The sequence below is a fragment of the Grammomys surdaster genome, unplaced genomic scaffold, assembly GCF_004785775.1.
Source record: "Grammomys surdaster isolate TR1022 unplaced genomic scaffold, NIH_TR_1.0 100, whole genome shotgun sequence".
NCBI classification, from domain to species: domain Eukaryota; kingdom Metazoa; phylum Chordata; class Mammalia; order Rodentia; family Muridae; genus Grammomys; species Grammomys surdaster.
Window position 1 is genome coordinate 10,055,724 of NW_021604579.1, and position 17,350 is coordinate 10,073,073.

General features: G+C 43.9%; 1 protein-coding gene across 1 annotated transcript in view; it reads right to left on the reverse strand.

Annotated features, from left to right (window-relative positions):
- The window catches only part of Rab3b (RAB3B, member RAS oncogene family), a 65,190-nt gene that overhangs the window by 35,753 nt on the left and 12,087 nt on the right, over nt 1-17,350 (reverse strand). Inside the window, exon 2 of the mRNA XM_028787310.1 lies at nt 16,442-16,669. Within this exon, the coding sequence (XP_028643143.1) occupies nt 16,442-16,669 (228 nt within the window). The remainder of the gene's footprint in view (nt 1-16,441; nt 16,670-17,350) is intronic.

Here is a 17,350-nt window from a genome sequence, read left to right on the forward strand (position 1 = left end):
AAAAAAAACAAAAAAAAAAAAAAAGGAAAAGGAAAAGGGTTTCGTGGGCCTGCTTAGAGGTAGTTCCTTGGGACGATTACAATCTCCATTATCAGGATACCAGCAGGCCAGTTTAATAGCAAACACCAAACACGAATCAGTAGCAGAAGGATGATCCAGCAGAAACAGCAAGGCCCCGCTGAAGTGGCCAGAATCAGACAGAATACCATGAAAAGTTCTTTGGCATATTTCTCTCTACAAAGTGAAGACCAGAAAAAAACAGTGAAGACCAGAGAAGACCAGTGAAGACCAGCAAAGAAGTGAAGCATTGCAAGGTATAATAATGCAAGAGCATCCTCTTACTGTTTGTGGGGTTATATTTAAATTCTTTCTAACCATCACTCGTCCTCTCAAGTGTCTGTTTTCAGCAAAACATCACATGCCCTCTCACAAGACAGCTTCCAGAAAAACACCACAGGACACAACTGAGTTGTTAAAGAAACTAGAAATTTCCACTTCAGTATGCTGTTGACTTAGCTTTTCACATGGATTTGGGGAATCTGAACTTAGGGTAGGGCTTTAATCCAGGCTTAGGACAGGGCCTCCAAAGGACCCAGAAGAGATGATAGTGGGACTGAGATTTTAAAGTCTAATGAGGGTTTTGGATACAGAACGAGAGAAGAGGGGTGATCATGAGAGAGGAGAGAACAGCGTGGGCAGAAGAACATGAAGGTAAAAAGTACATCGTCACAGCCAAGACAAGTCAAAGGAGATGGAGCAATTAAATTAAATATAAGTGGAATTCTGGAGGAAATCCTGGGGCAGGAAAAGAACACTGAAACATCTACAGGGTCAGTGAGATGACTCAGTGGGCAAAAGTGCCAGCCGTGCAACCCTGAAGATCTGAATTTGGTTCCCAGAACTCACAAGGGGTGGGGGGGACCAAAACAGGTGCGGAGGCTGGAGTCTGTACTTCTGAGACTCCTGTGGTGAAACTGGAGGAGGAGAAAGGAGAGTTACACGGTAAGCAGCCCAGGGCCAGAAGTAAAGTCAGAGAGTCAACTGCCTCAGCACAATGGGAGGAGAGAAGTGACTCCTGAAAACTGTCTTCTGGTCATATGTGCACCCATCCATGGACACAAAGAAAGGAGGGAGGGAGAAGGAGAGGGAGGGGGAGAGAGAGACAGAGAGGACAGAAGAAAATGATACGAATTGTGAACTTAGAATGTCTTGACATTATAGGAATGTGCCATGCTGATGTAAGACGGCACTCATAGGAAAGCGCCTGGGAGGCAGGGGGAGGTCTGCATTAGATTTGCAATGTGTGTGTGTGTGCTCAAGACAGGGTTTCTCTGTGTCGCCCTGACTGTCCTGGAACTCACTTTGTAGACCAGGCTGACCTCAAACTCAGAAATCCACCTACCTCTGCCTCCCAAGTGCTGGAATTTAAAGCATGTGCCACCACTGCCCAGCTTATTCTTGCAATTTTTATGTAACTCACTCTCCCCCTAGACTGTGTTTTGATTTTTGAAGACAGAGTCTTGTGTAGCCTAGGGTAGCCTAGGGTAGCATAGGGTAGCCTTGTGTGTCGTTCAGGATGATCTTGAACTCCTAATCCTTTTCCCCCCAAGTGCTGGGATTACAGGTTGTAAGCCTGCCCAGTTTAAGACTATTTCATTTGTTTACATATCTGTAAGTACCTCATGTGCTGGACTGGAGGTGGGGCTGGTAGGCTGCCAGAAGGGTAAGTAACTAAAGATGACTGGGCCCAAGGTATTGATGAGCAGCCACGCCTTTTTTGTTTTTGTTTTTTTCTTTTTTTAGCACTGGCATGATAGTGATCAGAGATCACTCAGAAAGAAAAAGTTCAAAGTAAGAAGCTCCATTCAGACTGCTGCTATAGTCTAAGAAATACTAGGAATCCAGCAAGGAAAGGAAAGGCAGGACAGCCAGGCTTATAGTTGGCCCTCAGAAGAGAGCTATGAATGGGAGTAGTACACACTGGTAATTTCCAACACTTGGGAGGCTGAGGCAGGAGGGTCAGAAATCAAGATCATCCTCAGTTATATGAAGAGTTCAAGGCCAGCCCAGGGTGTGTGAAACTCTAGCTTAAAGAGGAAAGAAAGGATTCTGGAACAAAGCTGAAGAAGGATGACGTTTGAATGACAAAATTGACAAGTGAATGAGTACAACACATGTCTTAGGGAAAGGAGAGACATCCCCTGGGCCCCCTACCCATCCAGGCCTGAGCTCAGAGCCTCTGCATCATCCACAGAGTTCAAATACTTCACAGAGGAAGGCGAGAATGGAGAGCCGCAGGAGTACAGCTGAGGAGTGTTTCCAGTGGTCACCTGGCAACCCAGATGCGGGGCAATCCAGGTGGTGGAGGGGAGGAGAGGCAGCCGCAGAAAGAAGGCACCTCAACTCCTCAGCCAAACTGCCTCCAATACTCCTACCCCTTCCCCTAGCAACACATCAGGCATGATCCGGGAAAGCTTGAGAACCCCAGCCTCCCACGGCAACTGGACCACTGCTGTCTCCATTTTCCATTGGCATGGGGGGAAAGCAACTGGAATCCTGTCTAATTTCTAACTCCTCTGCTGATGACTCCACTTTGTCAAACCCAGGGCTTGAGATCCTAAAAGTGACAGTGGCCACCTAAGACCTGCCACACAACACAGCATGATAGAGCAGCCAACGCTAATTCCACTTCTTCCCTCACTGTGTAACTCGGTGCATGATTACTAAGTGCTAACTTGACTAATTATATACCTATACACCAGGGCTGCTCAGCCTGCGGTGCTCACTAGAATCACCTGTAAAGTTGTAGGAGCATGGACGGCTAGTAGACAGTGGAGTTATAAAGCTCACAGATGATAACATGGGATGGGCGGTGTGCCCTTTCCTGGGAGTATTTTCTTAGAGGTTCCATATTTTAGCCATGACAGTGTCTCGCAGTCTCCTGTGATGTCCCTGAGGTATCACCACGAAATGAAAAGAGTTAGGTGTGAAAAGACCACAGGCTTTGGCAATAGACAGCTCTGACTTTGAACCCCAGCTGTGTCATTTATTAATTTCTATATGATTTGGTGAACACCCTTCTCTGTTTCTTTATCTTCCCTGTGCATCATGCATGAGATTACATAGGGGATAAAAGGGCAGGAAAAGCACCCGGAAATACACAGTGGCTACACAATAAATAGAATTCTTTTAAAACTGATTTTATTTCTTGCTATGTGCACACGTGAGTGCAGGTGTCCACAGATCCAGATCCAGGGATCTCCTAAGAGCTAGAGTTAAATGCTCGTGTGAGCTGCCTGATGGAGGTGCTGGGAACTGAACTCAGGTCCTCTTCAAGAACAGTAAACACTACTAGATGCCGAGCAATCTCTCCGCCCTCAATAAATATAATTCTTAATATTTTCATTATTAACAGAGTACTTTCTAAAGCGTTTAGCTTTAAAGAAGTGTATGTATGTGTGCATACATGTGACTGTGTGCATGTGTACATGTACATAAACGTAAGCATAAATGTGTACATGTGCATGTACATGTGTGTGCGCGACTACAACCTAATGTATCCTAGGCACGTGTATGGAAGTCAGAGAACAGCTTCTGTGGTTATTTGAATAAGAATGCACTCCATTGGCTTGCTTGTTTGAATGCTTGGTCATCAGTTGGTTAAACTGTTTGGGAATGATTGAAACCTGTGGCCTTGACGGAGAAGGTGTGTCACTGGGAATGGGCTCTGAGGTTTCAAAAGTGCAAGCCAGGCCCAAAGTGTGTGTCTCTGTCTGTCTGTCTGTCTCTGTTTGTCTGTCTCTGTCTCCTTCTCTTTCTCTGCCTGCCACTTGCATTGTAAATCAGATGTGAGCTGCTCTTGCACTCCAGTGCATCCTGTCTGCTTCCCGCTGGGATGATAATGGACTCTCTAAAACTATAAGCAAGCTCCAATTAAATGCTTTATTTTATAAGAGCTGCCTTGGTCATGTGATCTCTTCACAGCAACAGAACAGGGACAGAGACAGCTTTGGTGTTGGTCTTGCTTTTTGCCTAATTTCTGCTTTGCATTCCCAGTTACCTGGCCATGAGCATCTATGGATTCTCCTGTCTCCCCTCCCCACCCCCAAACCCCCACCCCTCCCCTTGTAGGAATGCTGGTTACAGACACACAGTACTGCAGCTGGCTTTTGGGTTCTCCGGATTCGATTTCAAGTCCTCAGGCACTTAATGCCCTGACCTGTCCCCTCAGCTCCCAAAGCCTTTCCCTATAATATGTAAAGCTATACAACAATACAGAGAACTTAACATGGTGTACAATTTTTGTTGTTTTTCAAGACAAGATTTCTTTGTGTATCCTTGACTGTCCTGGAGCTCACTCTGTAGACCAGGCTGGTCTTGAACTCAGAGATTTGTCTGCCTCTGACTCCTGAATGTTGGGATTAAAAGTGTGCGCCATCACCACCATCACTGCCCAGCTTTTGAAGTCTGACATCTATTGGTTCAAATTTGGACTCTGAAACTTGCTATTATTTTTGTGAACTCAAGTAAACAACCCAACTCCTGTAGACCTCCATTTACTCAGGCAATCACAGCACCTGCCTCCAGAGACTGGAGGATGAAATGAGTTGCTAGAAGCCCTGAGCACAGCGCTGGCAAAGTGCCAACAGTCAGCCCACAGCAGTCTTGTGGGAAGCTTTACTGACCCCATCTTCAGGTGAGGGTATTTTACATAAACAGCATCTGCTGTGTATCGCCACAATTGTGGATGCGGTTACATAGTGAGGGACTGGCAGGGCTTTAGAACAAGGAGAACACTTCTACTGTCTCTAGGGCTCTGAGAGCCCAGAGCTGGAGAGAATAAACCCTCCCAGAGCTCACACACAACCACTGTCAGTCCAGGGGTGTCTGGCTGCATTATAATTGGTTTTGTTTGGCCTTTTATCTGTCTGTCCACATCAGTCATGGCAAAAAGCCCAATGGTCTCAGGCCACCCCTTATCACTGGACTCTCCCACACAGCTTATAATAGTCTCTTAAAATCCTCTATTCTAGCCATATATCTTCCCTGTCTCTTTTTGTCAACAACTTCATCTAAATGTTCCCTTCCCCTCCTTGCTGCCACTGAAGCCAGGCTCTCTCTAAGGACACACCTTCCCTCGAAGCCTCCAGATTGTTGATTGCTTCCTCCATATATTGTTGATTGGCTCCTTTCCTGGCTAAGTCGGGAGGTGGGATGTTGCTTTTCTCTCCGGCTTGCAGATTATTCTGCTTCCCTCCTTCCCCAAACAACACACATCCAGTGTGGCAGTTTAAATATGTTTGTCCTCGGGAGTGGCACTGTTTGGATGTGTGGCCTTGGAGTAGGTAGTAGGTGTGATCTTGTTGGAGATAGTGTGTCACTGTGAGTGTGGGCTTTAAGACCCTCATCCTAGCTGCGTGGAAGCAAGTCTTCTGTTTCTTAGGAACTCTCAGCTCCTCCTGCACCATGGTTACCTGGACGCTGCCATGTTCCTGCCTTGATGATAATGGACTGAACCTCTGAATCTGTAAGCCAGCCCCAATTAAATGTTATCCTTATAAGAGTTGCCTTGGTCATGGTGTCTGCTCACAGCAGGAAAACCCTAACTAAGACACCAGCTTTGAATCTCCTACCATGAGTTATACCTCCCACTGATCCCTCTGCCAGTCAGCAAACAGCTACAGGTTCACATAATTCTCAGTTCTCGGTGGCTGGAATTCACCAGGATGAGCAACTCAACATCCTGGACTCTCATTCTCTAGAATTTCAATGCTGCTGCTTTCTCAGCCTACCTCAGCCGCTCTTGGCCACACCTGTGCCTCATCACCCTAAAACCACTAGGACCTTTCCTGCCCACTCCTCAATTCCTTTTCAATCACCTTTATCCCCTACCATCTCTCTTCACTGTCCCCCACCCCTCTGTCCTTCCTCCCTCTCTTTCTGGCTTGAACCTGAGGTCAGTTTTAACAATGACTTCTCTGCCGGTATCCCTGTCCCTGGCCCTGTAGGCCTTTTGCTGGCTTGCCATACTCAACAAAACCACATTTTTTTTTTCTTAATCAACTCTTTGCCTATTCTGCGCCTGTATCCATGGAACAAAGGCACGTCTGGGGAAAAACGCAAGTGTGCTTCAAATTTGTGAATACATGAATGCCGATGCTATCATTTCAAGTGAAGCCTTAATGCTAATGGCAATCCAATTACACTTCCCTTGTCCAGCCCACTCACTCTCCCACTTTCTAAGATGGTGTTCTCTCTCTTCAAATCTCTAATCTCTCTCTCCTACCCCGATTCTAAGATCTGATGACCTGCTTCCTCTTTAATGAAAAGAACCTTTACCCACACATGTAACCCTGAACTGCATCTGTGCCCAAGCCCTCTGCAGTCTCCCTGGTTGTCATGGACACAGTGTGTACCCCCAGCAAGAACGTGCCCTCTGCTCCCAAACCCATCCCTTTTCAGCAGCTCAGGGATACTGTTCCAGGCATTTTCTTTCCATCTAGGCTTTTGTTTCTTCTCTTTCTACTTTTCTTCTCCCAGTCTTACCAGGTTTTCATCCCAACTACCATGGAGGCTACCAATATCCTCCATGCTCCTAAATCCTGTGGTTGGTCCTCTGCCCCCATGTGTATAACCCTTCACCCATATTCCACAGTTTGTATTTCCTTCCCCTGTAAAGCTATTTTTACTTGGCTGCCAGGACACTCCTTTTTATTTTTTTTCAGTCTCCCTTGTGAATTCTTCATCTTCCCATCATCATCATCATCATCTTTACGGTTTTTGTGACAAGATCTCATGTAGCTCAGGCTATCATAAAATACACCGTGTAGCTGAGAATGACCTTGAATTGATCTCCCTGCCTTCACCTGAGTGCTGGGATTACAGGTGAGTACCACCTTGTCCAACTTCCAATCTTCTACCTCACTCCCCTGTTGATCTGCATCGGTCTTATAGTTTTAAACACACACACACACCTGTTTTTTTGCTTGATTATTTATTTATTTATTTATTTATTTATTTATTTGGCAGGATCTAGGCCCACTTGAGTTTCATAGTTTCAAATACTATCTATGTGCAAATGACTTGTTACTTTGTATCTGCAGCCAGGACTTCTGACTCACTAACTCAGGGGCTCACTCTGTATAGCTACTTGATTATCAAGAGCTAAGCCCAATTTAATACGAATGTTTGTCCCTTTGTTTGTTTATTTATTTATTTTTCAGACATGGTTTTTCTGTGTAGCCCTGGCTATCCTAGAACTCCAGCCATAGACTAGGACGGCCTTGAAATCAGAGATTCACCTGCCTCTGCCTTCTGAGCACTGGGATTAAAGCCATGTGCCACCACTGCCCTCCAACTTACTATAACCAGGCTAAGCCCCATCTTGTCTCTCCAAACTCTGATCTTTCAATAGCCTTCCCAGCTCAGTTAGAGGTTTCTTAGACACCCTAGCTCAAGCCACTTTATATTGGTTTCCATTACTGAAAATCCTATCCTGTTCTTCTTGCTTCTGTCCTTAGCTCATCCTAATTCACTCTTAAAACATACATGATACAAGCCGGGCAGTGGTGGTGCACACCTTTAGTCCCAGCACTTGGAAGCCAGAGGCAGGTGGATTTTTGAGTTCCAGGACAGCCTGGTCTACAGAGTGAGTTCCAGAACAGCCAGGACTACACAGAAAAACCCTGTCTCAAAAAAACAAAAACAAACAAAAAAAAACCCCATGCATGATACTGTTTCAGAGGGATCCTGATAAATATGAAGATGTAAGTCACTGACAGTGACATGTGATAGAGTTAGTGAAGATAATTACACAGCTTTATGGCTATGCCAATGACATCACTCACTGGGTCCTCAAAAGCATTTGCAGGGCTGGGGAGATGGCTCAGTGGTTAAGAACACTTGCTCTTGAAGAAAACCAGGTTTTCAGTTCCCAGCACCCACATAATAGTTCACAACTGCCCTAATTCCAGTACCAGAGGCTCTGATGCCCTCTTCTGACCTCCATGGGTACTAGGCATGCACATGGTACACATACATACATATAAAGCCAAAGCACTGATACAAAGAAAATAAATACATCTAAAAATAAATTAAGCTAAAAAACAAAAAGGTTTTGCAAATATTCTTCTGCCTGTAAACTCTACACCCAGCATAATCCTGAGATTCTTGTATTTGTCAAATTGTGGTACAAATGAACCCTAACTGTGTGGCTTTCAGGGACTTTCCCTGGAAGAAAGAGTTCTCTCTCTCTCTCTCTCTCTCTCTCTCTCTCTCTCTCTCTCTCTCTGTACTTGTTCTTTGTGTTCACGAATGTGGACTTGTGAAGCCAATGTCAATGTTGTATGACCTTTGACCCTTTTCACCTTTTTTCTTTAAAAAAGTCCCTCACTGAACCTTGATCTCATTAGTTTGGCTAGGCTAACTGGCCAGCCAGCTACAGACATCTCCATTTCTCTGGGGGCCCTGGGGAGACAGGTCATCAGGGTCTCAGGCTTGCCCAGCAGGTGCTTTACCCATGAGGCCATCTTCCTAGTGCTAGCCTTCATCACTCCTTTCATCTCTTTTTCTGATAGAACACATTATACTTATTTATATGTATATTATTTGTAGTACTTGTTTTGCCTTCTGTGTCTATGCTTAGTACATAGAGATGCATATAACACATATTTATTGAATGAATAAATGTTCAAAGGACGTTTAGATCATTTTTTTTTCCCACACTGGTCAGGATGGATGAAAGATGATTAAAGCCCTCATACCCTCCAGAATCTGTCTTGGGGACCATCTCAAATAGTCAAGTGGGATTGCCAGTTAATTTGTTTACAGATTCCGAAGGTAAACTCTGCAATTCTGCCCTGACTTCCCACAGTCTTTGTGGTGACTGCAAAATCAGATTAAACCTTCTCCAGCAGCTGGCTCCTACAGGCTCTGGGGAGACGAAAGTGTCAGCATGTCTCTATGGACACACTGAGAAACTTGTGGCCTAGGAAAATCGATTTTGACTATCACAAGGGCTGAGTACAGGATGGTGCACTCAGCAACTGCCTCACATTCCTAGAGCCATAGAGAAAATCAGCCTCATAGTTTCAAATCAGCCTCCTGACTCTTCCTTCTGTGTGCCAACTGATCTCCCTAGAGGGCTCCAGAATAGGATCAGAAGCCTCCTGGAGGTGGCAGATGGAACCTTGTGTGTGTGTGTGTGTGTGTGTGTGTGTGTGTGTGTCTGTCTGTCTCTGTCTCTGTCTCTGTCTCTGTCTCTGTCTCTCTCTCTGTCTCTCTCTGCCTCTCTCTCGCTCTCTCTCTCACTCTCTCTCTCTCTGTCTCTGTCTCTCTCTTTCTCTCTCTCTGTGTCTGTGTGTCTGTCTGTCTGTCTGACAGGTTTTAGCAAGCCTGACTGTGCTAAAGCCTCTAACCACGTGCTTCCTCTTAGCTTTTATGAGTGATGAGGATCTCACCTGACTCCCCATCCCTCTGACTCCTTCGTCTATCTCTAAATTGTTTCCAAATTCAGTTGAAGAAGAAAGGGAGGACCATTTATTGATCTCCCTTGGACCTTAATAAAAACTATTTGTTGTGTGAGCCCAGTGTTACCTCTTTTAAAATGTCATCAGTATATCAAAATAAGAGAGACACATGTGCCATGGTCACTGAACAGTAAGGAATGGGCTGGAAAGAAAGGCAGGAGAACAGCAGGCTTGAGAGCAGGGACAGCGAGTGTCTGTGCATCCTTCAAGCATGCTGGGAGGGCTGTGATATGAGTAGCCTCAGACTGATGAGACAACCTGTTTACAAAGTCTTGACATGAAAGCGCTTCACTGGTGGGAACAGCAGGGGAGCCATCTCTGTCTTTCCACAGAGGCTGACTCCTAGTTCCAAGCCTAGGAATGAGACTTAAATCACTGCTTGGCTTTTCCCAGCTCTGACAGTCTTATTCTTTTCTTCAGGGCCCATGGGACAGATGAAGGAGGCCTCTTCATCCTGTGCTTAGTTTCTATCTCCCTACTACTGTAGGAATCCTAGTGAGCAGGAAGGACACCTCCGCAACCTAGCACAAAGTCCTGCATAGAGTCTGTTGAAAGAATTAAGCAAGAAAGTTCACCACTGAGCTCTGCACAGGGAACCTGACATCTCTAACCTCAACCATCCGTTTCTTTTTTTTTCTTTTTTGTTTGTTTGTTTGTTTGGGGGTTTTGGAGACAGGGTTTCTCTGTAGCCCTGGCTGTCCTGGAACTTGATTTGTAGATCTGGCCACAAACTTACAGATCTGCCTGCCTCTGCTTCCTGGTGCTGGGATTAAAGGCATGTGACACCACATCCAGCCCTCTTTTTATAAGTTATGTATTATTGTTGTTTGTATTATAGAAGGGGGTGAGTTTACATGTGCTGCTGGATACAAATGGGAGTCTGGGGACAATTCTGTGACAATTCTGTGGTGTTCATTCTCTCCTCTACCTTTAGGTGGGTCCCAGAGATGGCACACAAGTCATCGGAATTGATGGTGAGTACATTCACCCACTGAGTCAACTTGCCAGGCTCCAATAATCCTCCTTTCAGGGATGATGGCCTGGGTTGCAGGGAAGGTATGAAAGGTCCAAAGAAAGCTTTAAAACAAACATTACAAGCAGAGAGGTGGTGGTTCAGTGGGTAAAGGCACTTGCCATGCAAGTGAGAACCTGGGTTCCATCCTGGAACCCACATAAAGGTGGAAGGAAACTCCATAAAGTTGTCCTCTGACTTACATACACACACACACACACACACACACACACACACACTGTACCACAGCTGTTCACATCTGTATCATACAGATATATTCACAAATAATGACAAATTTTTAAAACTTTAAGCACGTATAAAATGAATTTTTCCAGCTGACAATGTCCATGGTTCTTCCTAAAGGCTCTTCCCTTCCTTTTTCTCACTTGCTTTTCATAACAACCCATGAAATGAGGATAGCAAGAACTGCTTCTCCAGAATTTGGGAAACAGGTACAGGAAGGAGACAGGCCACTCACGTCACACAACAAGCAGGGATGAGACAGGACTAGAATCCAGGACTCTAGTGTCCTAGATTGATTTTGTTCTCCCAGACCTGTGGATTCTTCCCCCGACCAGCCACAGACCAAACAAACAGGCCGCACTGAGAAGTGGTGGGAGTCCTTCCTGCTCTCCTCTTCCCACAGGTCTCCTGGGGTTGCTTGGCAACCAGAACCAGCCATAAATGGGTTCTCTCTACTTGGGTCTGTTGCCTGGAAGGTACCAGCCACATTTGTATACAATGTGTATACAAATACACTTTGCTCCCTGTTAATGAGGCTTTATCCCTAAGCATACCTCCCCAGTGAGATTTTCTTCTCTGATCCTGTTACTGGCCTCTCAGGAAACAGAGGAGACATGCAAGGACCTATGTGACAAAAAATCTAAGAGAGCAGGGCACCCAATGCCTCCTCATCCTTTATCCCCAGAGATAACAGGAACTCCAGGTGTGAGTGACCCTGCTGAGTGACGCCCCAACCCTACCCTTTCCCCTCTACTCTCTCCATGTTCCGTGGAGAACAGCTTCCTGAGATGCTCTAGGGCTGGAGAAACCAAATAAATACTTCATACTACACTGGTGAGTCACCAGGTGCCACTTTAGCATTTCTGCAACTGAAGATGGACAGACTTGCAAGGGGACCCAAGAGCCCTTTATATATGGACCAGAAGCCAGAACCTAACATCTCTTATATGTGTCAGACACTATGTTCTGCTGTTATATTACTAACACACCTCAAAAAAAAAAAAAACCTGTGAAGTATTATAATAGGAAATACTAGGTATTCAGAGACACAAAGTGACCTGCTGAAAGTCACACAGCTTTTTTCAAAAAATCACAACATTTTTGTGTGAAAAGTATAGTCTATATATGTGTGTGTTCCTCCCTCTATCTTTATAATAAATTGATCATCTAGTAAATTTCTAATTCTCTTTCATGTCTAGCTTCTGTGTCACTTTGTCATTATCACAGTGTACAGACTAAATGTATGTGTCCTCCTGAAATTTACATCTTGAAATATTAACTTGAAATGTGCCTATATTTGGAAATGAGACCTCTAAGAATCAGTGCCCTGAGAGATGTTAAGAACTTTTAATGCTGTTTCTCTTGCACAGCCATGCAGATGGAAGGGCTTATGGGTATGCAGGGAAAAGGTATCGTTTGTAACCCTGCCTATACCCTGATGTTGAACTTCCTGCCGAACTGTGAGAAAGCCATTTCTGCCACTTAGGCCACCTAGTCTGTGGTACTTGTTACTGCTGCACAAGGAGACTACCACACTTGCTGGCCTAGTGACTTTTTAATTGCTGTGAGAAAATACCATGACTGCCACAACTTATCTTAAAAAATGCTTAACTTGGGGGTTACAGTTCTAGAGAGGTAGAGACCGTTGCCACCATAGACAGGAACATGGCAACAGGCAGGCAGACATGGCGCCGGAGCAGTAGCTGAGAGCTCGCATCTCCATCCACAAGCACAAGGTAGAGAAGGATAACTGGGAATGTGATGAGCCTCTGAAACCGCAAAGCACACCCTCATTGACACAGCTTCTCCAACAAGGCCACACCTCCTAATCCTTCACAATCAGTTCTACAGCTGGGGACCGAGTGTTTAAATATGTGAGCCTATGGGGCTCATTCAAACCACCGCGACTTGCTTTGAAGCCTTATTATTGTCACTACTATTAAAACTTTATTATAAATAACTTACAAAAAAATCACACACAGTAAGATTGTCCAGGCCCAAAATCTATACATCCCAATGACTTTGATACAATCAGAATAGCCATTCTGAAGCTGTTGGATGTATGTTATACTTTTACTATCATTTATATTTTTATACCCTTATCAAACACCCACAAACAGACACACACACACACGCTCCCTGAAAAATCTAAGACAGAGTGAAAACTAGAAAAACAATTAGGTTTATGTCTTTTTGTATGACTCCTGTGTTCTTTAGGTTTGGATCCTTAAGAAATATCCAATCTACTGGGTGACTTTGATTGTCCCTTTCTTTTATAGCTTGGCCAATATCTATTATTTTTAAAGTGGTTTCACAATGTATAACTAAAATTGTATTTAATGTACACAGTTTAATGATACAGTTTATATCCAAACCACAGTTCCTATATCTCATTTCCATCTATCCTTCATTTGATGCCAGGAGTTTTTCTAAGATCCAAATCCGTCTTTGTCAAAACCTTTCCATGTTTCCCCCAATGCTTATCACCATGTTCTCCAAACATATCCATCTAAGGAAGAAAAGTTTACCTACCGCATATACATAAATTATATATGTACACTCATGTACAAAATGTTAAGATATATAAAAATAAAATAGGAGCTAGGGAGATGACTCAGTCCCTCAAGTATTTGCAAGCCTGAGGTCCTGAAGTCAGATTCCCAGCACTATGTAAAAGCCATGTGTGATTGTATACCCAGAGATCCTAGCTTTGTGAAAGCAGACACAGGATCCCTGGTGTTAGCTGGCAAGCTAATCTTGTCAAATTGGTGAGCTCCAGGTTTAATGAGAGATCCTGTTTCAAGCACTGAGGTAGAGGGTATGATGAAAGAAGAAGCCCAGGCTGGGATTATAGATCAATGGGTGAAGATGCTTACCCTCTAATGATTCAAGCCTGATATCTGAGTTTGATCCTCATATGCAGATGGAGAAACCTGGGGCTGGAGAAGGGGGCTCAGATACCGCCCTTTCAATAAGACCCAAGTTTGGTTCCCAGCACCCACCTAGGATATCTTGAAACTGCCTCTAACCCCAGTTTCAGAGGATCTGACTCCCTCTTTTGGCCTCTTTAGGTGTTGCAATCACAGGAACAAACCCACACAGACATACATATACACATAAATAAAAATAATTTTTGAAAATTGATCTGTTTTCTACATGTATGAACACACACATTGTCAGGCACTCACCACATCCACACAAATACAGACACAGTAAAAATGAAACAATATTTAAATTTTAATATAAACAGTATAAAAGTTAAAAAAAATTAAGCAAAGCAATGAGATTAAGTCAGATCTTATGTGTCCTCACTGGCTTTACCTGGAAACATGGTTGGCAGTGAACTTGTGCCAAGAAGTTGGAGACAGATCAGTCAGCCACTTTCTTATAATCACCAGGGGTCACTATATTTAGCACAGTCCAATAGGTTTCTTTAAAGGACTCTTTAAAAGGCACACACCATTGTAGGGTTTCATTGAGTTAAATCTAAATAGCATAATCAACAAATCTACTTAAGCCATGCACAGAAATACTGCAAACGGTCTCAATACAGGAATGTAGGAGGGAGCCACTACTGCCAAGCCCTTGGAGGGCCAGAAGGCCTCCTGCCTCAAGATTTTTCAGCTGGAAGCTACGTGATCATCTATATAGGAATCACAGAAGGAAATCCATGCCAATCTACATGGTAATTAATAGTTAAAACAAATTTATTTTATATTAATAGATTTTAAAAACAAGCTCTAGCATTTCAGTTCCCCAAAGGAGTCATCAAACATGTACTATGTGACCAATGGCAAGAGCTGTCGGGATCTCTCATACTCTTGATCCAGTTTCAAAGTGTTGACTACCACACTCTACGTACATGTGCTCTCATGCGTTCCTGGGCTGCGGTTGACGTCAGGTAAAACAAGTGAAAGCACCTGGCACGCAGTAAGTGCTCTCATACATCCCGACTCTCACCACAAGGGAGTTAGACTACATCAGCACTTCTTCAATTCTAGCCTGCCTTAAAGCCACCTGCTAGCACAGACTTTTGGGTCCTGCCTCCAGTATTTTGGATTCTTTATGCTTGTGGTAAGGCCAAAGAGTGAATTTCTAACAAATCCCCAAATGTTGCTAGTGTAGTTGCACCACAATTGGAGAACCAATAAATTAGAGAACCTTTATAGCTTCTTCTATTTCTAATCATTTGTGATGTTTCAGTTTCTTTAATGGAGAGTCAATGGACACTCATCTCTTTAGGAATTAATGTTTAACATTCTAAACTGAAATGTTTAAGATTTCAGGTTCACAATGAAGAAAAAACTGCATAATTAAGAGTTTGAAGATCTGAGTTCAAAGATCACTTTGTAGCAGTGTGGTTGACCTAAGACAAGTTAATTCTGAGTTTTTTATTTCTTTGTAAAACAGGGCTGCTATATTAAAATATTGTGTACCTATAGGTGTCAAAACTCTTTAATCCCAACAATCAAGAGGCAGAAAGAGGTGGATCTCCATAGTGAGTTCAAGGCCAGCCAAGGCTACAAAATGAGATCCTGTCTCAAAAAAACACTATGTTCCCCATAACATTCATTAATATATGAGAAATAATTTTAAAAAATAGTCGTAGACTCTTCCCATAATATATGTGTACAATATATTGCTATATGTTTAATAAGTATAATAGACAACAACACATTACATGTTTTGAATACTTTCACAAATTTTCAAGATTTCCAAGAGCAGTGCTAAGTACTTTGACACGCTTCTGAAATAAGTATGTATTTTCTTAGTGCCATTAGTAGAGAGCAATAATAGAGTCTTCAACTTCTAAGACTGCCAGTCTTCCATGTTCCTTTCCTCCCAGGATTTGGACCTCTGCGTAGTTTCTTCCCACACTCTATCAGTGACCAAGAGAATACTCTAAGGCTATCTAACAGACATTGCCATTTCTTCTTTGGTTTCTTAGATCTCACACTGGGGAAAACAGCTGTCATGCAATGAAGATGCTGAAGCAGCTCTATGGAGATGCTGAGAGAGCCAGATGGGAAGGAGGGAAGGCCTGCCAACAGCCAGCACCACACATGTGAGTAAGCCGCCTTGGGAGTGGATCCTCTAGCACCAGTCCATCCTTCAGCTGCCTGTAACTCAAGCCAATATTTGGCGACACTTCATGAAAAGCCCTAAGCAGCCCCTACTGTTAGACCCACTGCAACTGTGAACTGATCAAATACTGCTCTGGGTTTACACCATGGAGTAATCTGTTATGCAACCATAGATAATTAATACATAACTAATATCTATGGTACATGTACTGTGTCCCAGAAACGACGCTAAGTAAATTAAATGAGATCGTAATCCCCTCTGAAGGAAACTTAGTCATGTTTCTATGGCTTATAGACATAGAATTAGGGTCTGTAACCCTCATGTCTGGTTTCTTGGTTACTCTTCTATAAAAGCCAAAATAAAGTCTTTTGGATAGTAAAGCAGTAGCAAGTGAACCCTCAGCCCCTAAGGAGAATAAACATGTAAGATAAATGTGGGGCAGTGAAGGCCCAGACCTGAAATGGCAGTGCTATCTGATTTTGTACAACCCAGAGGTTACAAACCAGCCCTACCTCCTAGGCTTTGTATCAATAGCTAGTTCTATCTCATTCTGCCCATGGTGCCCAGCACTCACCCATATCTGCAGCTTCACACGTTTCTCATGGCGGTAGACTGTCTTCACTTTGAAGTCGATACCCACAGTGCTGACAAAGGCAGGGGTGAAGGTGTCATCAGCATAGCGGAAAAGGAAGGAGGTCTTCCCAACGCTGCTGTTGCCAATGATGAGCAGTTTGAACATGTAGTCAAAGTTCTGGTCAGAGGCATCTTTGATTCCAGTCTTACCATCAGTCACTGAAGCCATCTGTAAGAGAGGCCTATGGTCACTCTGCTGTGACTTAGCGACCTTCTAATGGTCACCTGTCATCGTAGAAGAAATATTACATATGCAGAAGTTCCCCACCACTGTTCCTGCCACAAATGTTGTCTCAGGATTGAGGTGGAACCCAGCTCCACCCATTCATTCTTTCAACAAATATTTACTAAGCACTTTGCTCTGGGGTGAGCCCTGTGCTGAGCACCAGGGTGGGAGGGGCATGTTCAAATATGAATCAGACACGGTGACTGATCTCTAGGTTGCCACAGAAAACAGTACAAGAATGGGAAGGCATGCTTAGCAAAACAGCAGATAGATGACAAGTTGGGGAAGCCCTAGTGTAGTCTGGAGACCTGGCAATCACAGAGAGTCTTCTATGGGAGGTCAGGCTCAGTACTGAACTATCATTCTCTGTTTGTAAAACGTTTTTGGTACCTCACAGCTCTACAGTTAAAACCGGAACAGTTTTTAACCCGTCCCATCTTCACGAAGAACCAACTGACTAAACACGGAACTCTTTTTTTAAAACATTGTTTTATTCATTTACATTCCAAATATTCTCCCCTTTCTGGTCCCCCTCCAAAAGTTTTTCAACCCATACCCCCTCCCTTTGCCTCTGAGAGAGTGTTCCCCCACCCCACCACTCACCTACCCACACCTAACTGTGGC